At 43.8% G+C, this 27,116-nt stretch overlaps 1 protein-coding gene across 2 annotated transcripts in view; it reads left to right on the forward strand.

Moving 5' to 3' along the window:
- PALS1 (protein associated with LIN7 1, MAGUK p55 family member) overlaps positions 1 to 27,116 on the forward strand; it is a 53,215-nt gene that overhangs the window by 17,694 nt on the left and 8,405 nt on the right. For both annotated transcript variants that reach the window (XM_075844932.1, XM_075844931.1), the window contains exons 2-11: positions 3,438 to 3,920; positions 15,964 to 16,172; positions 17,012 to 17,089; positions 17,981 to 18,127; positions 18,273 to 18,434; positions 19,050 to 19,127; positions 22,076 to 22,259; positions 22,921 to 22,992; positions 24,569 to 24,640; positions 26,513 to 26,680. In XM_075844932.1, coding sequence (XP_075701047.1) covers positions 3,557 to 3,920; positions 15,964 to 16,172; positions 17,012 to 17,089; positions 17,981 to 18,127; positions 18,273 to 18,434; positions 19,050 to 19,127; positions 22,076 to 22,259; positions 22,921 to 22,992; positions 24,569 to 24,640; positions 26,513 to 26,680 — 1,534 coding nt within the window. In that variant the 5' untranslated portion in view covers positions 3,438 to 3,556. The remainder of the gene's footprint in view (positions 1 to 3,437; positions 3,921 to 15,963; positions 16,173 to 17,011; positions 17,090 to 17,980; positions 18,128 to 18,272; positions 18,435 to 19,049; positions 19,128 to 22,075; positions 22,260 to 22,920; positions 22,993 to 24,568; positions 24,641 to 26,512; positions 26,681 to 27,116) is intronic.

The following is a 27,116-nucleotide window of genomic DNA, read 5'->3' on the forward strand; positions in this document are numbered from 1 at the left end:
TATGGGGGAGGGACAAAGCAGAAGCCTGAACCTCCGATAAGACAGTAGGTGGGTTTTAGACTACCCTATAACTTTCCTAGATCTGTCCTGAAGCAGCCAACGCTGAGGAAAATGAATAGCAGGAAATCGGTTCACAACCTGGACATCTGCTTTATGCATATAAATACATACATACATTAAAAACGTTTTTTTGATTCAGAACATGATCTTGGCGGCAGCCGATCACTAGGACAGAGCCCTTTAAATGCCTCTACAACTTCAGTTCCTCATGTGCTCCTTTTGCATTGCTACACGTATGTATGTATCTATGTGTGTGTCTGCACAGTGTCAGGCTGGCTGCTGGCCGGCAGATCGGGCAGCCACATTCTTCACATACTTCACACGTTCCCAAGAGCCTGTTTACCTTCTGTGTAGGACCTTAGACCATTTCTGAATGATGCTTTGCGTCCTACCTATGTACAGAGACTTGACACAAACTTCACAGGAATTTAATGTGACTAGAAGATTAGAGGTCCCGCTCCCCCTTCTCCGCTCTGTCCAGCGCATACGTTCATCAGATTATCACATTCACTGATCATCTTTCTAATATTTTCTTGTCTATATTTTCCAATACTTAAACACGTGACTTTGTGTGCTATCCGCAATTTTGCGGATAGCATATGGACCCATTAATTTATATGGCCCTATACACACGACCGTGAGGGGTCTGCAAAAACTCAGGACATGTCATCTTATTGTCCGTAATTAGCGGATCATGTGACCCATGTGTTGGGAAAAACGTTCCAGGTTTTTTTTCTTTTTTTTTTTGCTGTTACGTGAATACTGATGAGACACGGATGCACTATGGAAATTTTTTCTTTGCAGGCGAATGGACCGCAAATTCGGACATCTGTGGGTTTGCGGACCGCAAAATAACTGGTCGTGGATCAACTACAAGGCTGGATCCTTTTAGATAACTCTTTAGCGTATGTCCTGTTAGAGTACGTAAATCTAATGGGGTTCCGTTTTGGGAACCCCTCTATCAGTCACAGCAGAGAGCCTCTGCAAAGATTGACTTTCCCTCTGGTGGACTGCTGATGTTATGGCATCACGAAGTACCTTTTGAATTCATAGCAGTGATTCCACACAGGGAGCTGAATGCATGCAAGCCGGTCTGTTACTGCTTGCTGAGTAAGAGGGAAGGGTGGCCTTGCGGTGACTACTAGTGGATAGAGGTGACTACTAGTGGATAGAGGTGACTACTAGTGGATAGAGGTGGCTACTAGTGGATAGAGGTGGCTACTAGTGGATAGAGGTGGCTACTAGTGGATAGAGGTGGAAAAGAGGTGCCTGCTGTGACTATTAGTGGGCAGAGGTGAGTGCTAGTGGGCAGCGGTGAGTGCTAGTGGGCAGAGGTGAGTGCTGTGACTATTAGTGGACAGGAGGTGCCTGCTGTGGCTACTAGTGGACAAGAGGTGGCTACTAGTGGACAAGAGGTGGCTACTAGTGGACAAGAGGTGGCTACTAGTGGACAAGAGGTGGCTACTAGTGGACAAGAGGTGGCTACTAGTGGACAAGAGGTGGCTACTAGTGGACAAGAGGTGGCTACTAGTGGACAAGAGGTGGCTACTAGTGGACAAGAGGTGGCTACTAGTGGAAAAGAGGTGCCTTTGGGACTACTGCGGAAGTAGGGAGGTTGTTGTGGCTGCTGGAAAAGTGGGGAGGGCTATTCTGACGACTGGGGGAATGCTTGGCCCAATTTATATTATTGGAGGGAAGGGAATGCTTTTATATAACTACCAAGGGGAGCTCTTTTTTTTTTTTGTCTACTGGGGGTAAAACTCAAGTGATGTGTAAGGGCAGGCATGCACATCCCTGGCTGCAGTGCGGGGCTCTGACTTAGTGTGTCATAGCTAGTCCTATATATGTATGTATGTATAGGAACAAATCAGCTGAATATTAAATGTGTGTGTGTGTGTGTGTGTGTGTATATATATATATATATATATATATATATATATATATACACACCTACATTTAATATTCAGCTGATTTGTTCCTATACACGCACGCTTTGGATTGTTCCAAGTACTTGCATGGTCTCTGCGTGTTTCACCCTGGGAGTGATTATCTACTTAGCGCTCTGTGTAAGCTTATTATACAGCACGGCTCTTCTTTATAACCACACGGCCGCCTGCGTTCTGCCCGGTCAGGCTGGTGGTAATGTGCTATTTATTAGCCGCCATACAGTAGCTTTATTGTATTCCTTAAGGACCAAAGAAAAGGACTTGCTCAGTTTGTGGCGTTATTGTGCCAGAAAGTTTGACGTTGGCCCCTAACATTTTTGGCCGGTTTTTGTCGAGGTCTATGAAAGTTCTTACTGGCCGCAACGAATAAAAATAGAACCCGGTGTGGTCTGTCCACTGAGATCTGCGCTATTCACTGAGCCGATGATCTTATATATGGAGAGAAATACCGGTCAAACTTGTGTCTAAATCAAATAGTTATAATTCTGGTGGTTGGTATCCAAGATCTAGAGAGGGGGCATACTGGCAAAGAGGGTTCTGCCATAATCCGGGGCTGAGCTGCAGTACCAGGCACTGCCGCGTGTACCCATGAGCCCCTTTGTTCATCTTCGGACCCGCACAGATCACACATTGATGGCTTATCTTAAGTGTAGGGCGTTCATCTTTTTTCTCCCCAGACAAAAACCTTTTATAAGGCTCCTTTTTAAAATACAGGGGTGCACGAAATGTTGCAGTCTCGGGCCCCGTGCACACGGCCGTAATTTTGATCCAAGTACGGACCCATCCATTTCTAGGGCCCATGGACACCTTCCCGAATATTTAGGGGAAGGTGTCCGGGCCGTAGAAATGATCCGCAAAAAATAGGACATGCCCTATTTTTTTTATTTTACCGGTGACTGTCCATGGGCGTGTGCAGGGGGCCTCTACAGGAGACGCCTTTTTTGGTGGCCAGCAATACGATCTTTCATAGGCAACATTAGAAACAAAACTTGTATTCCTCGTAAAATAACAATGCGAGAGCACCTATTTATAAAACGCTGAATTGTACTATTCCTCTGTTATTCCTCCTAGAAATGTATAAAAAAAAAACCTGAACGGTGTTACCATTTCCCCTTGTTATTGGGATGTCTATACAAATTGTGACCATATCCGCACTGATTGGACGGTGTCGCACTGCGAGGAAACACCCAGTTGTCCGTTTATTCTTCTATTTCCAGGAGGAATAACAGAGGAATGGCATAATTCACGGTTCTAAAAGAAGCGCCTGTGTTGTCTGTTTTACGTAAATTCTCATATTTCCCATAAGATTACATATCTGGAGCGCACACTGGTCCTCTTTAATCATGACACTTGTTTCCACTTGATAAATGTAATTTATTGCTTCCTCCATCTAATATTATTTTTTATTTTTTTTGTGTTTTTTACATATAGGTAACGTTACATTAAGAACAAAATCTTTCCTTGGTTCCCGGAAAGCTACAATGGGCCAGGATATAGATGGTCGGAGGCTGCTCCACATATAAAGCCAGCGCAGGGTGCTCTCCGCCGCCATGACCACGTCCCACGTGAACGGTCACGTAACCGAAGACTCCGACAGCGAGAAACAAAGTGCAGATCTTTCTCCAGACGAGCCGCCGAAACACCGAGAAATGGCGGTCGACTGCCCGGGGGACTTGGGTACGAGGGCGATGCCCATACGAAGGAGCGCTCAGCTGGAACGCATTCGGCAGCAGCAAGAAGATATGAGACGTAGACGGGAGGAGGAGGGAAAGAAACAGGATCTGGATGTCAATTCTTCCCTGAGACTCAAAAAGTTGGCACAAACATTTCCTAAAAGCGGAATTGATAACCCTATTTTTGATACCGATGAAGGACTTGTCCTGGAAAGTCCCAGCCGAGCTGTCAAAGTATTAGGTAGGGATGTGATTGCGGCTTCTAGTGTGTGAAAAAGTTTATTTTTTGCTTTTAGTGTTTTTCCCTTCGGCGTGCCAGTCTGGCCCCCTAGAATTTAATGGGCTCCGTATTGCAGATGGGATATACCGACATTTGTATTATATGGGCCACCCTTCAAATAGGACCCGGTGATGTGGCCTTCTAAAAATTAAAATCTGGGTTATTTTCAACTTTAGACATTTATGGCAGACCGACCCACCAGGCAGGATGGAGATCGGGGGACCCCAGTTCTCCAGACCATAGTAGGCTCCAGCTATTTCAATTGTTATTTCCGTGCATACAGTATTCAATAAGCTCCCATGCTCCCTCTAGTGGTGACTGAAGGAGCCAGTGTGTTAATTTTTTTTTTAGGGCCACTGGCAATTTTTTTTTTTTTATTGTGCCCCCCGTATGTACAGTACACCCAGTAAAAGGTAGGGCGGGCCATCCTCTTACCGGACGCTTTGTTGCAGAGATATACAAACGGGGGCCACAATAATAAAAAAAAATTGCTGCAGTGTCTCTTTAAACCTATGTCTATGCAGGGGGTTTGGTGCTCTGTATCAGAAGAACGGAGCTCTGACCACTATAAAGATCTATTAAGAAATGAATCGGCACACAATGTTGTACCTAGAAACGACCGAATGATAAAAGGGGGAGAGTCACTTTTTAGTTTACGGTCCTTGATCTTTGTGAAAACAAGTGGAGGAGCTCATAGGAACAAGTCACATGACGTCTTATTTTCGACTCTGGAAGTGATCGGTTGCTCTGGATGACACCGCCATTATTTGATTTTTATTGATGGAGCTTTAGGTGATCATTGTGTGTGGTTGTTTAGTCCCCGGTCACTGATCATAGAGGTCCTTGTTTTATGGAAGGATCACATTGTGTGCAACGAAAAGCTTTGTCATTATCTGCTGATCTGTATTTTTATTTTTTTTACTTGGTTTTAGCAATTTAAAGGGGTTTTCCCATAATCCTTATTTATCTCCTATCCACAGGATAGGTGATAAATATTTGACCGGTGGGGGACCGACTTCTGGGACCCCTACCGATCATGAGAACGAGCTTACTTTGCCATTCGTGGGAGTCCCATAGGACTGGAGCGGTCCACCGCAGCATTAATTTCAATGGGGCTGCCGAAGATGGCGCTCGGCAGCCCATAGAAATGAATGGAGCAGTGGTCGAGCATGTGCAGCAACGCTCCATTTTTATGGGGCTCCCAGGAACGGCAAGGTAAGCCCCGTATCTGAGGACGCAGATACAATTGAATGTAGCTGTTGCCAGGACAAGTCCCGGGACAGCAATTTGCCGGGACGGTCTCTGGAAATTCATGACTGTCGGCAAGTATGCAATGGTGGAATTGCTTGATCATAACGTTATTTTAATACATTTATATGCACGCCAAAACGGTGCAAAATACAACTCCTGTGATTTCTAGACTGGGTCAGAGCATCTCCAAAACATCCGGTCTTGTGGGGTGTTCCGGTGATCAGTGGTTGATACCTATGAAAAGTGGTCCAAGGAAGGACAACCGGCAACAGGATGATGGGTGTCCAAGGCTCAATGATGCGTGTGGGGGAGTAAAGGCTAACCCACCCGCCTGGTCCGATCCCACAGAACAGCTGCTGTAGCACAGACTACTAAAAAAGTTACTGCTGGGTATGATAGAAAGAGGTGTCCGAACACGCACAACATCGCAGCTTGCTGTGTAGCCGCAGATCGGTCAGAGTGCCCATGCTGATCCCTGTCCACCACCGAAAGCGCCTACAATGAGCATATGAACTGGTCCATGGAGGACCCCTTTAACTCACGTGAGGCCTATCACCGGAGGAGACCGAGTCGCTCCCCGCTTTCAGGGTCTACGTCTATTTGACAGCAGTAGCCAAGGTGGTGTCCCGCTACCCACAGTGGTTGTGAAAGGCCAACATACCACGCAGCTCCCCGCCAGTCTTACAAAATTGATAGACTGTGCTAGCAGCATCTTGTTCGGGGTTCTAGCTCCATGGGCGCCACTGGACTGTCATGGGCTGCCGCTGTGGATATGCTCTTAGGGCATGGTCTCTTTACCCAGGGCACAATGCCTTATTTTTTTGTGGCTTTTGTTGGTACTTGGCTCTATGCCTGTCTTATTAACTGTGGTCTTCTGGTCCAGACCTTGGTTATGGTACTTTGGACTTCTGTTCCCAGCTAGAATATTTGTCTAGAAGTTGGGTTCCACTATACTCCCAACATGGTGGCTATGTTTCCGACTCTCCCCGGGGAGTCCCTATATTGTTCTACTGATTTACTTCTGTTTTATGTCGGCTGTACTTTGGCTTATGTATGTACTATATTTGTTTATTAGGGCTTTAGCTAGTTGTGTTCACATTGTTGTCTGGCGATTGTTAGGTGAAGCCATGATGGTGGGCTCGGCCCGGCTTATTTACCCCCCCCCCACACCGCCGGTCGGTGGTGTAGCTGGCCTTCGTACCTTCATTATTAGGTGTTCCCTAAGGCGCCGTGCTATCGAGTTTTGCTTCCGTTCATTTCTCTTGGGTCGAGGCATTTTGCTAAATTCACTTTGCAGCATATAACGGAAAAAAAAATTTCTTCCAAATCTACTTATGTAACCTGCCATAGAGCTGCGATGTGTGGTGTGTCCTTGCTTTACATGTCCCTTTAAAGAACCTGCTGGTGACGTCTTGCTGCCAGAACCTCCAGAGATCTTGTGGAGTCCATGCCTTGACGGGTCAGAGCTGTTTTGGTTGAACAAGGGGCGATCTACACAATATTAGGCAGTAGGGTTTGCACGATGCATCGAAATATCGACACTATTAAGATTCTGTGCACCCGCAAGGGGTTCAATACCATGAGTTAGTGTATTGGCCGCACAGCTTATTATTGTAATGCATAAATTTAGTGATTAGCGTATTGTGATGTGGCCGGCGGCGCACTAATGAGCGGCGGTGCAGGCCATGAAGACCGAGAAAACGCACTGCAGAACACCCCATGTTCTTTGTCTTCAGTGTCTGCCGCATCACATGCTGATCGTGCTGGCACAACAAGTGTTCCTGCGGAATTAGGAGCCGGGCACTGGCTATAATACGTAGCTGCAGCCCCGCCCTAATGTTGGAGATCCGACAAACCGCCGATCTCCACGGTTATTCCCTTGAATGCCGCACACAAAGCGGACCATGGCTTTCAAAGGAAAAACTAGAAGGGGGACCCTCGTTTAATCGCGTCACAAGAAATCCCTGTGACTCAATCGAGGGTCATACCTTCTATGGACAGACAGACCAGGGTCCATTGAAGGACCCCAGGGCTGTCTGACCATATTTCCTGGTTTTAGGCCGTACTTGGGTATGTCCTAACAACTGCCTGTGTACAATCGGTATATAGATATATGCCAGTACATTAACCCTTTAATGACCAGCCTATTTTAAACCTTAACCCCTTCCCGCCGCAGCAATTTTTCAGATTTAAATTTTCGTTTTTTCCTCCCCACCTTCCAAAACCCATAACTTTTTTTTTTTTTTTCCGTCGATATAGTCCTACGAGGGCTTTATTTTATTCGGGACGAGTTGTAATTTTTTCGTAGCACCATTGATTGAGCCGTATAACTAGGAAACGGGCAAAAAATTATTTGTGGGGTAGAAAATGAAAAAAAGAGATTAGTCTATTGTTTTTTTGCGCTTTCGTTTTTACGGAATTCACTGTGCAATTAAAGCAATATGTTAACTTTATTCTGCGGGTCAATACGATTACGGCGACACCAAATATATATATATTAGTTTTTTTCTATATTTTACTACTAGTAAAAACAAGTGTAAAAAATAAAATGTATTTTGTTGCCAAATTCCGAGAGCCATAACTTTTTTTTATTTTTCCGCCGCTTTAAATGGTATGAAGGCTTATTTTATGCGGAATAAGCTGTCGTTTTTAATGATACCATTTTAGGGTACATGCAACGTTTTGATCGCTTTTTATTTCATTTTTTTTTTTTTTTTTTTTTATTACTTTTTAAAAAAAAAAAATCCCCATAGAAAACACCTTTTATTTGACTAATTTTTACTTTACCAGAGGCAGGGCTTAAAAGGAGCATAAAGATGGCGGAACAGGGGGCCTTCATTAGGCAGCCATAGCAACCATCGCCACCCTGTGATTGCATTGCGGGGGGCACTATGAGCTGTTAGATCTTTCTAACTATTTAAATGCCAGCGGTTGCTATTGACCGTGGCATTTAACGGGTTAAACAAGCGGGATCGCGCTCGTTACTCTGAAATGTCGGCTGTAATATACAGCCGACTCTGTGAGCCCGTTCCATACTTCTCCCTACCTGACTTTGGCGTATGGATACGTCAAATGTCGGGAAGTGGTTGACCAATCTATTTTTTACGTTTTTCCATCGTCGCATTCCAAGAGCTATAACTTTTTATTTTTGGGTTGACATAGCTGTACAAGGTCTTGTTTTTTGCTGGACAAGTTGTGTTTTTTAAGATCACCTTTTTGGGGTACATAGAATTTATTGATTTAACGTTTATTAACTTTTTGGGGGGGGGGATTTAAAAAAACAACAAATTTTGCCACTCTTTTTTGCGTCTACGCCGTTTACTGTGTTGTATAAATAATACAATAACTTTATTCAGCGGGTTGTTACGATTACAACAAAACCAAATTTGTATCGTTTTTGTATGTTTTACTAATTTTACACAGAAAAAACACTTCTTTTTTTTTTTCAAAATGATTTGTTTTTTTGTCTCCATATTTGAAGAGCCGTAACGTTTTTATTGTTCCGCCGATGCGGTTGTATGAGGGCCTGTTTTTTGCGGGACGACTTGTAGTTTTTATTGGTACCATTTTGGAGTAGATGCGACTTTTGAATCACTTTTTATCACATTTATTTCTAAGGCACGATTCACAGAAAACAGCAATTTTTCCATTTGTATTTTATTTTTACGGCGTTCACCGTGCGGGTTAAATAATCTAATAACTTTATAGTGAAGGTCGTTACGGACGCGGCTATACCAAATATGTGTAACTTTTTTACTTTTCTTTTTTTAATAGGAAAGCAGTTTGTAAGGGGAAAAAGTGGGTTAATTTTTTTTTTAACTTTTTTTTTTTTTTATTAACTTTATTAAATTTTTAACTTTTTTTTTTTTTTATTTTTTTTACTAGTCCCACTAGGGGACTTCACTATGCGATCATCCGATCACTTTTATAATACACTGCAATACTTTTGTATTGCAGTGTATTACTGCCGGTCCGTGTAAAACGGACAGGCATCTGCTAGGACATGCCTCTGGCATGATCTAGCAGGCATTCGCTCCAGGCAGACCTGGGGGCCTTTTATTAGGCCTCCGGCTGCCATTAGAGACACAGACACTCGGCGATCGTATCACCGGGTGCCGGTGGGATGAGAGGGAGCTGCCTCCCTCCCTCTCTCCAAAAGCACTAAGATGCGGTGCTCGCTATTGAGCGCCGCATCTGAGGGGTTAAACGGGTGAGATCGATACGGAGATCGATCTCACCCGTTCGAGCAGGGACGCCCCCAGCCCTCAGCTACATCTGGCAGCTGAGAGCAGGGAGATTTAACGGCTCCCTGCTGTTTATTCTGATGCAGCGATGTAAAAATGCGTATGCATCAGAATAAGGCCCGTTAGTGGCCGCCGTCAAAAGGCGTATTGGCGGTCACTAACGGGTTAAAGTTAAAAATTATTTTTAATTGTCATGTTAAATAAAATCTGTAAAAAATAAAATAAAATTTCAGAATACACATTTTTTTACAATAAACAAACTTTATTAAAATATAATTCCCAATACATACACTCTACACATATTCGGTACCCTCGCGACCGTAATAACCTGCACAACAAATTTATAGTCCTTTATGATCGGTATATGCTGTAAAATTTAGCTTTTTTTTTTTTTTCTGCATTTTTGGACCTCTTTTTTTCTTGTTTTTTTTTAATATATATAAAAAAAATATGAAAATGTACCAAATAACGATAAAGTACAACTCGTCCCGCAAAAAACAAAGCCTCATACAGCTACGTCGAGCAGAAAAAAAACAAACTTATGACGAAAAAAAATAAAATTAGTTGGCTGGGTCCTTAGGGGTTACCCCAATGTTTCCATTCCGAGGTAAATAATTGGGGTCACTTATTAATGTGAGGCACAAAGTGTTATTCATTTAGTACCTCCGTGTGCCTCACATTAATAGTGATTAACCCCATCATGTTCCTCACACATTACCCAACGTTGCCCATTATGACTGTGAGGTACCTGATGGGGTTAAATACTAATGTGAGGTACATAGAGGCACTAAATTGTGAGGCACATGGTGTTATCAGAAAATGGAAGGACTTTTATTTAATTTGTTGTTTTTTCTTTTTGTTTTTTTTTATTGTTGGCAAAGTGTCGTTATGGTATCGAGAATCGCAAGTCCAAGTTCTGGTATCATGACAACCCGGTTAGGCAGGTGGTTTTAATGTTATGGCTGATCGGTGGATATCTGTTTTTGAAAATATCCACTTGTTGTATAGAAGAGTGTAAAGTGCAGTTTCGTGTATCAGCGGTAGCAGGACCTGGTGCATTCTTGAAAATAAAAAAGAAACGCTTCCTCCGCGTCTGAACACCCTCATTCACCCTTACCGGCTATATTTTTAATAAGTGTTAGGTGTAGTCTGAAGATGATTACATGGTATACCGGCACAGTAAGTATAATGTATGGATGACATGGACCTATTTAATCCCGGTAGGTAACGGAGTGCACAGTAACCTCTTTACCAGCCTAGGTGTGACTCCGGCGTGTACGTGAAGGTACATTATATTTATCGTTTTTTGGATAGTTGGGTATTGCTTACCAACCGTACCACAACACAATTTTGTCATCCGGTGTTATCATGTTCATGTATATCACTTACCTTGGAAATTCGACTCTTTTCCGTCAGGTTACGTAGGTTGAAAAAAGACACCGGTCCATCAAGTTGAAGCTTTCTTAATAAATTGCACGTCATTCATTGCTACGTTAGTTATAACCCTCAATGCCATTTGTCAGTAAATAATCATCTGGCCTTTTTATAAATGCTGACATAGTATCTGCCATTACTACCTCTTGGTGTGGGGCATTCCATAGTTTGACTTCTCTAACTGTAAAGAACCCTTTCCTATATTGATGTCTGAAATGTCTTTCTTCCAGTCCTGGGAAAGAACAGATTATGTGCTATTTCTTTGTATTCACCACTCATATACTTATACATGTTAATAAGATCACCTCGAAGACGTCTTTTTTACAAGCAGATCAACTAATTTTTCTACCCTTTCATTGTAAGCGACACCTCCGATCCCATTTAATAATCTAGTCACCAGCCTTTGAACCCTCTCCAGTTCTCCTATATCCTTTTTACAATGTGGACCCCAAAACGGAATTCCATGCTAAAGATGTGGCCTTACAAGGGATTTATTGAGGGGTAATATTACATTTTAATCACAAGTTTTTCTCTCTTTTTATACATTATAAAATCCTATTTGCTTTTGCAGCTGCTGCTTGACATTGAGTGTTGCTGTTTATCTCATTTGTTACCAGAATACCCAGGTCCTTCTCTTGTTCTGTTATCCCCATTTTCCATTGCCTTAGTAGGGCAGAATTGCAATGATTGTTACAAATAATGGATACTTCCCATGCCTTTTTCTCCACTTACGAGCCACTTCTTCTCCCGCCTCCTGCAAGAACCATTCACGCTCCATTCTCTGCTATAATCCATCTTGAGAGAAGTTGCATTGTCAGGTCACTGAGGGATCAGGTTACATGCTGCCCATAGAAGTCTATGGAGAGGGGAGAGAGCCGGGCAGACACACAAATACGCTGCTGCAGCAGCTTCTAGTAAGTGTTTTATCTCACCTTTCTGCCACAGTCACAGCTACACGGCTCATTACTGCTGTATGATGTTGTCTGTGCTGCTTCTGTGGGTATGCTACAGAGAGATGGGAAATTAGGATCTCATCTTCTCTGTGTGCAGTGTATGGGAGATGACATTCTCTGCCGACCATTATACAGAGAACATATAGAGGGAAAAATGGTGAAAATGCCATATCCAAGTCATATAATGGCCAGAAATAGTGTTATTCCTCATGTACACACATATGACAACTTTATTCTGAAAAGTCACCTGAAATGACAGGTATGTTTTAGAGCGTACCTAACTTTTAGAGGCATTATTGTGTCCTCTGACCCCAGTGTGAAAAAAACCTAATTCACTTGCATTTGTGATTTCATGTAAGAAAGCAAGTAGACGGTTGCTGACGCGTTTCTTCCTATGCATTGAGAATGATTCCATGTCTGTATAACATGTAGGACGCTGGCTATATTATAAAGTCATCCATTCTACCCTGAGATCCGCCTGACCTTCACTGTCACATTATTGGACTTTCTCATACACTTATATTTACAACGGGTCGCAGCAGAATTAGTAGCCATAAAATCCGACCGGTTTCCTGAAGAGTTGTCGTCATTGTAATAAACGGTTTTTGAATTACCATGATGGATTAGTTTTATACGATATAACACGTGGGCCCGTGCTTCTCTGAGAGATGGTGGGATTAGTTCGGGTAAGTTCACAAGGTATTAAGTTGAGGGTAAAAAAAAATCATCGTATTTTCCTGGCTGATTATGGACCCCCAGAACATGCCCATAGAATAATCTCCCGGTGCGCGTGCACAATTTATTCATAGGGCCCCATTTACCTGACATTTGACAAAAAGGCGTCCTTTTGGCATATTTTTGGGGAGTATGTGTTGGCATGCCCTTTTTTTTTTCTCTCTTTAACTGTACTGAAAAGCATGATCAACTACGCTTTTCCGTGAGGGGGAAGCCACAGTATATGTTTTTCAAGGGACTCTATGGGCAAGATATATCACAGTGGCAAACGTCAAGGCTTATTATTTGGATATTTCCTCGGCATATGTGCCAAACAAGATGTGAACAAAGGCTAACAGCCGCAGGCTGCAGTGCATGCTGGGAGTTGAAGTTTTGCTTAAAAATGTCACTGGTTGGGTTCATGAGTCGGGTAGTATTAAAACAGCGTCGTCCAAAGTAATGTCACGTGACTGCAGCGGGGAGGTAATGTCATTCTGGACGAACTGTGGACCGGAAGTTTTATAAGATAGATGTCACATTGCACTGGTCGCTAGATGGTTCGTGTCACTGTCACTAAAGCGCGTGAGAGCTCGGCTTGGTTATGGACCGCCAAGGTCAGGACTGGGCAGATTTTATAGCCAATGCTCCTAGAGAGGTGCCGCTGGGCCCCCAACTTTTTATGTGTTTTTTTTTTATTGTTTATGGAAATTCTGCCTACTATAAAAATCAATCTGGCTCCTAAACGTTGTAGTCCTTTGTCCACCCCTGGCGTTGGTCTATGAACTCTATTTGTCCTTTGCGCCATATATCTTCGATTACCGCATTCAGGTGCATTGACGTTGTATTTGCGGTAAACTTCGAGGAGCCTCCTGTTGTCCATAGCCGTCAGTGCAGTGTTTTTTTTTACTTTTTTACATTGATGTGAAGAATAGTCCACCGCAGTGTTTGTTTATGGACTTTTTATGTAGCCCTGAAATGGATCAGGAGTGAACTTCCTTGCCAGAAACAGCGATACACCCCCTGCTGTGGGGTCAAGGGCTCTTTGTGAAGCTCTTGACGTGAAGTGTTTTTCGTAGTTTTGTGTATGTTCTATTGTAGGTTCCCGCAGTGTAATGTGTAGGCACTGTCGAGTTTGTAGGTGGAATGTGCAGGTTGATTTTCTATGGAAGCTCTCATTGTGTGGTCACTAGAAAAAATCAAAATGACTCCTAGATCAGTTTAACTGGCTCCTGAAATTGATAACATATTTGTCTACCCCAGTGTTCTCAAACCTGTGGCTTTCCAAAACTACAACTCCCAGCATGCCCTGACAGCCAGCGGCTTAAATTGCTATTTCAGGGAACCTACCCTTAAAGGGGTATATCCATCTTCAATATTTATGTCATATTCACAGGAAGCTGTGGATGTTGAAGATGGGAATACTCCTTTTAGGTGTCACAATTCAACATTTTACAAATGCAAAAGAGAACGCAAGAGTCATTCACAACTTAGTTTTCGTTCAGCAGAAGTGTCAAAGGGGTGTGGCTTATCGAAAGGACATGGGTTTCATTTTTCTTCGGGTCAATTGTGGTGAGTGCAGTTTCTACTACGTCCCGGCCAATGATAAAATAGCAGAAGCCCTGCCTCGTTTCCCAAACTTTGCGTTTATTCATTGCAGATTTTCAGGGCAACCACTGAAAAATCTTGACGGAAGTGGCAGCACTGATAGGGAAGCTGACTTAAACTGGGCTGAAAATGTGGCCTACAAAGAAAACTGAGGAGAGCTGATAGGAGACTAAAGGGGGTTTTACACTGGGCGATTATCGGGCAGACCCGCTCGTTTCCGATAATTGCTCTGTGTAAACAGGGCAGCGATCCGCAGATGAACGCGCAAACGCTCGTTCATCTGCCGATCATATCGTTTTGAAACGGAGAAACTGTGTAAACCGGGAGCGCTGCCGACATGATAATTTATGGAGACAAGCGATCGGAGTAACGACTGCTCGCCCCCATACATAGCTCCCTGTAACCGGAGCAGACGAGCGTCAATCAACGAGCTGTCTCGTTGATCGACGCTCGCTAAATAGGCCGGTTTAATATAGCCATAAGTGGCACAAGACTACTTTGGCAAATGGCAGGGGTCACAGTAGTCAGACCCTGCCAATCGGACATTGATGACATAGCCTAAAAAATTGTCTCCAATGTCTGTGATGAGACAATCCCTTTAACGTGTGAATATTGCCACGGGATGTAACCCATTGAAATACCAATGCATGAAATTTGTGTCCATTTCTTCAACAAAGAGATTTTAATTTCCGCAGCATGCCCCTTGAGAAGACCCCTGTTTACTTGATGCTCCACACCAAAACCCATACTATGGGAAAAATAGAAAATAATGAGAACTTGAAACATGTCCTCCTCTGACTACAGACACAGTCCAGTTTGTAGTCAGAAGAGGGAGGGGGATTTGGGAGTATTGAAATCTTTTCCTGGCCGGTCCGATTTGTCCATTATCTAAGCATACCATATTTTTTTTTACTATATGTTGTCAGGGGATTACCTTTTAAGCAATTCTTTATGCCAGAAAACTGTAGTGGAGTAGTATAGTGTGGATACTTGTGGAAGCAGTATTTCTCTTGTCACGAGGCCCAGTCTGTGTCTGAATACTATTGTAATGTTCTGAGAAGGAATGAAATATTTCCCTGTTGTCTTTTCACTCGCCGGCCGCCTGTAAATGTTACATTTCCATAAAGGACTTTCCCGGAGTCTGTAGGTTCCTGCACCCTTTGTGTCTGTGTGTGGCCACATGTGTAGACAGTAGGATTTGCATTGGCAGCAATGTTGAGTTGCATCTAATTATTGCACGTATAACAGGGCTCCCGTTTGTTGGAGACAGTTGCCTTTTATTCCTGCCACTCAAAGCCGCATTGTGCTTTTTACTGCTGGTTCTCTTTCTTAAGTTGCGCTGCCTCCGCCTTGCCATCACCTCCTTCAAACTTCACTGTTCACCAGTTCCTGTAAAATGTGTGGTCACATTGCTGTGCGTGAACTCTGGTGACAGCTGGCAGCTGTAGGGAGGGTCCGCTCTGCGGTCGTCCATTCTCACTTCTCAGGGTATGAGATGCTGGCTGCCCGCACCCGGCTAAGAGTGAGTGGGTTTAAAGGGGTCTTTAGCAGAGTAAAATAGTTCTGGATTTAGTATATGTATAGATCATAAAACATCTATGTATTATATATAAGCGCATATAAGGGGCTTTCAAATTGGTATCCTTGATGTTCATAGTAATTTGGTCCAAGGAGAATGTGATCTGTAGTAGATCTGCCGTTTTTTATTGTATTATTCTTTTATATTTTGCTCTTTACCACTTTGCGTGGTCGTCTTCCAGCAATGCAACCTATATAAATATGTGGTTTCTCCTTCTTTTGCAGAATTGGAAGATTTATTGAGCTCCCTGAAAGACATCCAGCACACCTTGGTAGACTCTCAGAGCCAGGAAGACCTCAGTTTGCTGCTTCATCTAGTGCAAAATGTAGACTTCCAAAATGCATTCAATATCCACAATGCTGTAGCGGTGCATATGAACAAGGCCAGCCCCCCATATCCACTAGCCCCTAACGTACAAGAGTTGACCCAAGAGGTAGGTGACCCCTTGTTTTTCTCATGGTTTGTAAGACTGGGCTGATAACCCACGATAATAAAGAACGTATTGCCTGCTGTACGTTACGGAATATGTGAATTGCCACGTGCATGAGCGTAATAAAAAACTTTATATAATTCCAACATAAAGTTGGCCACGAGTAATAGACGTAGATTTTTTTTGTCTACGCGGCTGGTGACTATTGGCGGGTTGGATTTTAACCAGTCCGATCCTTTGATTCCCTTGGAGAGAAACGGTGCCAGAGCTGGACTTGCAGAAATAACCTGCACATACAGATGTGCCCTTCTTTAAATTTTTCTCTTATCTCAACATATCCTGAGATGTGTGGCGCGAGATAAACCGATTTGGGAAAAAAAATATGATTTTGCGGTATACTGTCACGAGATGTCTATGCTACATGTCTGTGTAGCCACCCAGTGGTTGGGATGTGCGTTGCAGCCTATCAAGGGTCTTGCTAGCATGTCGCGATATTATATTGAATTGGTTTCATGAGAAATTGGAGTCCTTAATTAAATTCAACCAAAACTAAAGGTGGACACGTCTGTATATGCCCACATGTTAGCAGTGGGGGGGTGAGAGTTGGGCTGTAAATGTCTGTGGTACAATTAGGCTATAGGACATTTTATAGGTTTTTCTATTGGCTTGTCTGCTGTCTATAGAAAATGTATTTTTACTGATCCCGTATGCCTCACTTCTGCTATGGGGTATCCAAATGTTTGCATAGTTGATGTCCTATCATGAATTGGTTATTTTATGAAGGCCACAATGTCCTAGCTGTCCAGTTATGCTTTGTATTACTTTTATGTCTTTGTGGTTAGGTGCAGCACGTTTTGAAAGCAAGTCATCATCGAGAGAGCCAAGAACTTAATGATCTACTGAACACGCCACACGTTCAGGTATAACTCTGCAATTCTGTCACTGATCTTATGAAATAATCATTAGAAGGGTTTAATTTATTATAGGCTGGCACTCCCTTAAAGGGATAGTCCAGTTATTGTAACGCCTTAGTGGTCCTCTGAAGTTAAGGTAAAGCGGTAAATCCAGAAATCATAAATTATCACCTATCCACAGAAAAGATGATGATTTTCTGATCGCTGGAACCCCCACCAATCGTGAGAATCCGGCTCCCGAACCCCAGATCCTCCTCGCTGAACTCCCAGCAGGGAGGAGGAGCTTAAATGAAGTGGTGGTCGAGAATGTGCCCGCCGCTCTATTCACCGTCTATAAGAATGACGGAAACAGCCGAGTTATGTACTCAGCTGTTTGTTATTCCCATAGACTTTGAATGGAGTGGCAGGGTGCATGCTCGACAGCCGCTTCGTTCAATGTACTCCTCACTGCGGTCAAGCGGTAAGGAGGATCTGGGGGTTCGGCACCCCGTTCCCACAATCGGTAGGGCTCTCAGCAGTGGGGACAACAGCAATCCGAAAATGATCACCTATCTTGTGGATAAGTAATAATTTATGATGTTGGGAATACGCCTTTAAATGTGGGCGGGGGATCCACTGATACGAACGCACCCTTCGTAGAGTCTTCATTGGTAATGGGGAAATTCTGGCCATATGAAGCTCCATAGAACTGCAACGCTGCCCCATTTATGAGAATACAGCCGTGTTACGGTAGCGGCACAATGGTCGTCCGTTCCTATTGTGCTGTACTATTCTGGTGGCCACTTTGTACAAGTAGTTGGTGTGGGGTTTAGTAGTCTGACCCCCCAAAGATCACGAACACATGACCTATTCTTGAAAAAATGCAAAGGAGTAACCAATGTTTGTCCCCTGACGTAGGCACTACTTTTGGCCCATGACAATGTGGCCGAGCAGGAGATGATGCCAGAATCCGTTTGTGAGGATCGGTTTTATGAAAACATTGGACAGTATGGTGATGAAACCGTTAAAATTGTAAGAATCGAAAAGGCAAGAGATATACCCCTGGTAAGTAAAATGCGTGTCAGCAGAATGGTTTGTCTGCTGATAAAATATTTCTTTCATCCTTATTGGTTGAGTCTTGACATTTGGTTACATGTTAATACGTTTGATGTGGGTTTTTTTTTCCCCGTTTTTTTTTTGCACGGATCAGGGCGCCACTGTTAGAAATGAACTGGACTCTGTTATCATCAGTCGCATCGTGAAGGGAGGTGCAGCGGAGAAGAGCGGCTTGTTACATGAAGGGGATGAAATCCTAGAAATAAATGGCATAGAGATTCGGGGGAAAGATGTCAATGACGTATTTGAGCTGCTGGTAAGTGGGAAGGGGATTTTAGATCCATGTGTTTGGCCAGTAAGCAGTATAGTATATGGCCGACTAGCCTTCAATTTTATGTTCTGTGTATATTTACTCATCTAATGTACATTATTGTCTAGATCATATTTAAAGGGACACTAAAACTAGAGATAAATTTGGGGGGTAAACCAAACAGAAAGCGCGCACATACTTATTTGTCAGTCCGCACGATGTCCTATGAGCTCTTGAGACCGTCTTTTCAGAAATATTTACAGAGAATAGAGAATCCTAATTTCCCCCACTTTGGCTATGTACTGACTGAGGGGGAGGAGCTTAGTTAAAGGGCAGATTTTTAGCTTGCATTGTTTCCGTATTGGACAAGGGAGAGGAAGAAGGTTCCTGAAAAGACGTAATAGAGGCCACAGGGACGCATAGATTCACCTTTTGGATTGCAAAGAAAACAAGCCGTGAAGAATTGGATAGGGTGGGATTTTTTGGGAGGAATTTTGTAATTCTATAAAGTATGTGTGTGTGTGTGTGTGTGTGTGTGTGTGTGTGTGTGTGTGTGTGTGTGTGTGTGTGTGTGTGTGTGTGTATAACCTTTTTGAGTAATATGATTATTCTTGTTACTAGGCTGAAATGCATGGGACGCTGTCCTTTGTACTTATTCCCAGCCAGCAGGCCAGACCACCACAAGCCAGGGAGACTGTGGTAAGTCATGTGCAGCAATAGTGTGTGTGTGTGTGTGTGTGTGTGTGTGTATATATATATATATATATATATATATATATATATATATTACACTAGTCCTTCTCAATGAATTAGAATATCATCAAAAAAGTTAATTTATTTCAGTAATTCAATTCAAAAAGTGAAACTCATATTCTATAGATTCATTACACACAGAGGGATCTGTTTCCAGCATTTTTTTCTTGTAATGTTGATGATTATGGGAACAGTTAATGATAACCCAAAACTTCGTGTCTCAGAAAATTAGATTATTATATAAGCCCAATTTAAAAAATTATTTTTAATACAGAAATGTCGTCCTACTGAAGAGTATGTCCAGTATCTGCCCTCAGTACTTGGTCGGGGCTCAGACTCTGTATGAATTACTGCATCAATGCAGCGTGGCATGGAGGCGATCAGCCTGTGGCACTGCTGATTTGTGATCAATGCGGCGTGGCATGGGGGCGATCAGCCTGTGGCACTGCTGAGGTGTTATCAATGCTGCGTGGCATGGAGGTGATCAGCCTGTGGCACTGCTGAGGTGTTATCAATGCTGCGTGGCATGGAGGTGATCAGCCTGTGGCACTGCTGAGGTGTTATCAATGCTGCGTGGCATGGAGGTGATCAGCCTGTGGCACTGCTGAGGTGTTATCAATGCTGCGTGGCATGGAGGTGATCAGCCTGTGGCACTGCTGAGGTGTTATCAATGCTGCGTGGCATGGAGGTGATCAGCCTGTGGCACTGCTGAGGTGTTATCAATGCTGCGTGGCATGGAGGCGATCAGCCTGTGGCAGTGCTGAGGTGGTATAGAAGCCCAGGTTGCTTTGATAGCGGTCTTCAGCTGATCTGCATTGTTGGGTCTGGTGTCTCATCTTCCTCTTGACAATACCCTATAGATTCTCTATGGGGTTTAGGTCAGGTGAGTTTTCTGGCCAATCAAGCGCAGTGATACTGTGGTTATTACACCAGGTATTGGTACTTTTGGCAGTGTGGGCAGGTGCCAAGTCCTGCTGGAAAATGAAATCAGCATCTCCATAAAGCTTGTCAGCAGGGGGAAGCATGAAGAGCTGGGAAATTTCCTGGTAGACGGCGGCTGATTCTGGACTTGATATAACACAGTGGACCAACACTGCTGCTCTGTGTCCAAAGTCCTGTTTACAGATGAAGGTAAATTTTGCATTTCATTTGGAAATCTCGGTCCCAGAGTCTGGAGGAAGAGTGGAGAGGCGTCAATACAAGTGTCCTGCGGTCCAGGGTGAAGTTTCCACAGTCAGTGATGGTTTGGGAGCCGTGTCCTCTGCTGATGTTGGTCCCCTGTGTTATATCACGGTGTCACACTCTGGGGAGAACTCTTTAAGGCCAGGATCACACACAGTTTTTGGTTCAATATTTTTGGGCCAAAGCCAAAAGTGGATCCAAAATGAAGGGAAGGTATAAAGGAAAGACTGCTGCAGCTCCTTTTTCTTTTTGTGTCCACTCCTGGTGCTTGACTAAGGAAACAAAAAAAACTGCATCAAAACTGTGTGTGATCCTGGCCTAAGAGTGTTTTCTCTCACAGCATTTTTTGGAAATTCGCCACGTTCATTTTTGATGCAGTTTTTTTGAGCCAAAGCCAGAAGTTGTCCAGCAGGAAGAAGAAATGTTCGGCTGCGTTCACATCTGCGTTGCGGCTTCTGTTCTAGCGTGTCCGTCAGGGGCCACAAGAATGGAAGTTAACGTTGTGCTCAGTTCCGTCAGGTTTCTGTTTTTTTTGTTTTTTTTTTACAGAACAAATTCCGCAGTCGACTGCGCTATTGATTCCGTCGTTAAAACGTAAACCTGCCGGAATGGTGACGAACGGAAACCATTAGCAATTTTTCTGTCACCATTGATATCAATGGTGACTGAAACGGAAGCTGTGGTTTCACTTTCCTTTACGGGGTTCGCCCGACGGAAATCTCAGACGGAACCCCGGAACGGAAAGCGAACGGTGATGTGAACAGACCCTTAGCTGTTTTTTTTTTTTTTACGGATCCGGTAAAAACAAACCTATTTTACCTTCCGTTGCATTCAGTCCGGCATCAGTCAGTGCGTCAGTTGTTTTTTTTATTTCAACGGATCCTATAAAACTGATGCCACGACGCAGATGTGAACGAAGCCGAAGTCCTTCCTTTTTAGATTTACCATTCCTTTTGAATCCACTTCTGGCCTTGTCTAAAAAAAAAAAAAAAAAAATACTGCGTCAAAAACTGCTGCGTTTTTCAAAAAAACAATCAAAATAGGCTGCGTTCACACACCGTTTTGCTGTGTTTTTCATAACATTTTTAATGCCGTTTTTTCGGGCAGTTTTTAGTGCGGCCAATTCAGGACTGTAGTAAAATATAAAATGCACTACACACAACTGGATTTTGGTTTGTGGCGTTTTTAAGGCAGTCCTGTGCTCCGCATGCTCTGGGTATGGTGTTTTTTTTTTTTTCAGCCGTTTTTCCCATAGGCTTCTTTATAGCACTTCAAAAACATAATAAAAAAAAAGCAGGTGCAAAATGACACCAAACGAAAAACGCAATAAATACGCATTTTACATTTGCTGTCTTGATGTCCTTCCTTCCCTTTTGATATTCATTCTCCGTCGTGTATCGGTGCGTCCGCACAGCCCCGAGCGGTGATTTCCGTGTTGGTTTCCGGTCGTTGCTCGGACTGTCCCTTCTTTTCCTTACATCACTCTTGTCCTTAAAATAGTCTTCTGATCCTCTTAACTCGTGTTGGTTAATGGAGGCCGGCTGCTGCTGCTTCTTGTCTATGGGAGTATCTCCCCCCGTTCACATTACAGCGCTGCGAGGAGATGTTCCGATTTCACCATCGTTGCCTCCCGCGCAGTTATTTGTTAGATCGGGATGTCTTCATCTACTGTGTGCGGAATATAAAGGTGGATTTTCTCGCTCTCCCTCCAGGTACACGTGAAAGCTCACTTTGATTATGACCCTACAGATGATCCTTATGTCCCATGTAGAGAGCTGGGCCTTTCCTTCCAGAAGGGAGACATTCTCCATATCATTAGCCAAGATGACCCCAATTGGTGGCAGGCGTATAGAGACGGCGACGAAGATAATCAGCCACTCGCAGGCCTTGTGCCAGGTAACGTTCTCTTTTTTTAATTTACGGTTTGATTATTGCTTCCGGTCTTGCTCCCAGAATCCTATATTATCCCCTATCCACAGGATAGGTGATCGTTTTCTGATCGCTGGGGGCCCACTGATTGTTTCGAACCCCCAGATCCTTCTCTGCACCCCCCCAGCAGTGAGGAGAAACTCGAGCGAAGCGCCCGCCGCTCCATTCAATGTCGGAAGCATCTGAGCGCTGTACCCTGCGCTCTCCGTCATTCCTATAGACTTTGCAGGGAGCTGCAGCGCGCGCGCGCGCTCGACCACCGCTCCACTCAATGTCCTCCTCACTGCGGTCCAGCAGTGGGTTCAGGACCCCATTCTCACCATCGGCGGCGGTACCAGTAATCAGAAAATGATTACCTATCCTGTGGATAGGGGGATAATTTGTGATTTTTGGAAAACCCCATTGATGGTTTCCACTCGCGTTCTTTATGAATGGCGCACTTATGTCACGTGGGCCAAATAGGGATTAAGTAGCTGAAATCCGATCTAAGATTATAAAGTGCGGTTACAAATAGCGACTCTGATAAGGGGCTTGTACAACGCATTTCATTTCTGTGTTTGTATCCGTTTTATTTGACTGTTTTTAGAATCTTTTTTGTATTTTTTTTTTCTTTCTTCTCCCTACAAAGGAAAAAGTTTTCAGCAGCAACGGGAGGCAATGAAGCAGACTATAGAAGAGGATAAGGAGCCGGAAAAATCAGGTAGGCTTTTAAGAAAAAAAATAGCTGTCAAAATAGTTGCCATTCATACCACTATGACATGACGTTCAGACTTTGAACACTGGGGGGCTAGCAGCTCGGGACCTAAATCAGGAACCCTCATTGCTATACATATCTAATAAGTGCCCCTTTGCCTGTCTCTGAAGGAGTGGTCTGCAACCTGTCGCTCTCAAACTTTTGCAAAACTACAACTTTTGGCAGGCTGGTAGTTGTAGTTTTGCAGCAGCTGTAAAGCCAAAGGTCGAAAAAGTCCAACTCGGAAGATCAACGTTCCCATAAAATCTTTTTTTTTTTGTTATTATTTTTGGCGTTACATTCTTTCATGTCATGAAAAGGGGCCGACATTTGGCAGAAAAAGATCTAAATCCGCCTTTGCAGCCATTGAAAATCTTTAGTGTCTGGCAAGCTCTAGTTATACAATAACACCCTTTTTGATTGGCTGTTGACCGTTAATAGAGGGAATCGTACATTTTGGGAATAGAATGCATGTGCCTCCCAGTTTTTAACAGATCTCTGCTGTAAATCCTTCATGTACATTGGTGAAGTAACTGATTTATTATTTTACTGTTCCACCTTTGTAAGATGTTTTGTTGTTCATTATCCTCAAGGACTCATTAAAACCTGTAAATCATTGAGAACTTTGTTTGCCGAGTCTATAGTTTTCATGTCTGTGGGGGATTTTGGGGTCACTGTAGTAAATATTTAGCTATACAGTAACATTTCTTTAATAAGGCATTAGCCAGGTGGTTGTCCCATGTTGTGGCACATAATGCTATGTATGGGGCCCGGAAGCAGTTGGCTCCGTACATCGCATAGTGGCCGTGCTGCAGAACTGCAGGTCCGCTCCTATTCACTTGAACAGCTCGGCCGCTATTCCGTGGCCGGAGCCAACTGCTTCCGGCATGCACGTCCGGTGCACGGAGGCCCCCGGACTAGCTGATCTGTGTGGGGTCCAGGTGTCGGGCCCCCACAGATCATGTACTGATGACCTATCCGTTGTATAGTTCTTCAGTTGTCAGAAGGTGGAAAACCCCTTTAAGGATTTTTTTTTTCCCTCTGACAATGTCTGCTCAGAACCCAATAATTACTATATTATAGGAGAATGTAGTGAATCGGTTAGGCCCAGTTCACACAGTTTTTTTTTTACGCGGAAACCGCATTAGAAAACACGCCAAAAACGGACGAAAATGCCTCCCATTGATTTCAATGGGAGGCGGAGGCATTTCCCCCCCCCCCTGGAAAAAGAAGCGACATGCCTTATCTTCGGGCGTTCACGCTCATTGACGTCAATGGGAGGCAGAGAAAGCGTATTTGCCCGTGGCGCTCAATGGGCACGAGCGGAAAACGCGGCAAACGGCGTGCAGGCAAAGCAAAATCTGCCTCAAAATTCCAAACCGAATGTTGAGGCAGAATTTTCTGCCTGCAAAAAAACTCTGTGTGAACTCCGCCTTCCTAGCTTATATTTCTGCGCCTCCTTTATAGGAACGTTTCTTATTTATATTGTAGTGGATACATTCGCATACTAATAAGCCATCTACAAACCTCTCTCTTCTTACAGGAAAGTTGTGGTGTGCAAAGAAAAACAAGAAAAAGAGGAAAAAAATCTTATATAACGCTAATAAAAATGATGGTACGTATCTGGGAAGAAGGGAAGCCACTGATATTCATAGAACGGTAAACACGGGCAGGATCTTAAAGGGTCGGTAAACACTGACAGGATCTTAAAGGGTCGGTAAACACTGACAGGATCTTAAAGGGTCGGTAAACACTGACAGGATCTTAAAGGGTCGGTAAACACTGACAGGATCTTAAAGGGTCGGTAAACACTGACAGGATCTTAAAGGGTCGGTAAACACTGACAGGATCTTAAAGGGTCGGTAAACACTGACAGGATCTTAAAGGGTCGGTAAACACTGACAGGATCTTAAAGGGTCGGTAAACACTGACAGGATCTTAAAGGGTCGGTAAACACTGACAGGATCTTAAAGGGTCGGTAAACACTGACAGGATCTTAAAGGGTCGGTAAACACTGACAGGATCTTAAAGGGTCGGTAAACACTGACAGGATCTTAAAGGGTCGGTAAACACTGACAGGATCTTAAAGGGTCGGTAAACACTGACAGGATCTTAAAGGGTCGGTAAACACTGACAGGATCTTAAAGGGTCGGTAAACACTGACAGGATCTTAAAGGGTCGGTAAACACTGACAGGATCTTAAAGGGTCGGTAAACACTGACAGGATCTTAAAGGGTCGGTAAACACTGACAGGATCTTAAAGGGTCGGTAAACACTGACAGGATCTTAAAGGGTCGGTAAACACTGACAGGATCTTAAAGGGTCGGTAAACACTGACAGGATCTTAAAGGGTCGGTAAACACTGACAGGATCTTAAAGGGTCGGTAAACACTGACAGGATCTTAAAGGGTCGGTAAACACTGACAGGATCTTAAAGGGTCGGTAAACACTGACAGGATCTTAAAGGGTCGGTAAACACTGACAGGATCTTAAAGGGTCGGTAAACACTGACAGGATCTTAAAGGGTCGGTAAACACTGACAGGATCTTAAAGGGTCGGTAAACACTGACAGGATCTTAAAGGGTCGGTAAACACTGACAGGATCTTAAAGGGTCGGTAAACACTGACAGGATCTTAAAGGGTCGGTAAACACTGACAGGATCTTAAAGGGTCGGTAAACTTTTACCCAGCGGCTGTCGTGTCATTGAGACCTGATAGAAGATGTTATCGGAGGGGTCCATGACTCCAGATTCCCATTAATTGGTAGAAAATAAAGGCACTCTGTGAGGGACCCAACTGAGCACTACACTCTCTTGGAGTCAGACGATAATGAACGTTTCACATACCCTAAAAGGGGGTCTGCCAGCAGACTATGATGCCCTCCTGAGGGAGGGTGGAGGGAGCGCTCCCAACTTGACCACAATGGACTCAAAGAATATAGTCGACTAGTATTTATGACCGCTCTTGTGCCGTTTGGGAAAATAGGAGGGCGGGCCAGTCCTGATGCTATGGTGCCCTTACATGGGGCAGATAGTCTGATGACTGAGTCACTTGAATGGAGGATTACTATTGTATACAGTCTTGGTTCCCTTATGGGATTATGCATTGACGGCCTATGGTAAGGATTGTCCACCCCAACAAGTAAAGCATTTCAATTCCAAAAGGGATTTTTTTTTTTTACCGTTCGTTATATGGCCATGAGACGTGCAGCCGCAGGAACCTGTCAAAACCTATTGGGAAATAAGTGTTTATTTGGTAGATGTTTAGGTGAAGGACTGATGGGAAAGCCAATGAAACATGATCTTCTGATATGTCACCGATCCTTAGGAGATAGTGCGGGATCTCAGGCCACCGCTGATTTTCAGAACGCTCTATAGGGAATGCTATTTCTAAAAAGTGTTGCCATAAAAAAAAAAAATGTATGACTTCATGGCTTTTTATGGTATTTGCCGCATTTTGATATTCATTTACTTTTGATTTCCGCCAGATTACGATAATGAAGAGATCCTGACCTACGAAGAAATGTCTCTCTATCACCAACCTGCGAACCGGAAGCGGCCTATAGTCCTAATAGGGCCGCAGAACTGCGGGCAGAACGAGCTGCGGCTGCGCTTAATGAACAGCGAGGCGGATAGATTTGCCGCCGCCGTACCTCGTGAGTATTCTGCTCCGGCCTCCGCAGGCATTTAAGGTTTTTTTTTTTAAGTCCGATTCCGATGTACTGGAGGGAAGGTCAAATCACATTCGATCAGGGACTTGCCAGAGAAAACGGCTGGACGGTTCATGGAGTCCATTATCACGTGAGGGGATTATTTCATGTCCTGCCCGACGTAACTGCTTATTCCCAAACTTGTTATCCCGGTTTCTATTGCAACAGCGATGACTAATTACATACCAGCGCTTCTTCACGGAAGACTCTCCCACGTCACTGATTTCATCCCCCGAAAACTGGATATAGTTTATCTGACTTAGATCTTTCCGTTCTTGTTGAGCTGTCTACATAGACCGTGCAGCAGTGCGTGTGCGCTTTATGGCACTTGCAATTTATCGGAGTGAATTTTCAGGGAAATGTCAAACTAGTGGGGTATGTT

This window comes from Rhinoderma darwinii, chromosome 12 (genome assembly GCF_050947455.1).
Source record: "Rhinoderma darwinii isolate aRhiDar2 chromosome 12, aRhiDar2.hap1, whole genome shotgun sequence".
Classification (NCBI taxonomy): Eukaryota; Metazoa; Chordata; class Amphibia; order Anura; family Rhinodermatidae; genus Rhinoderma; species Rhinoderma darwinii.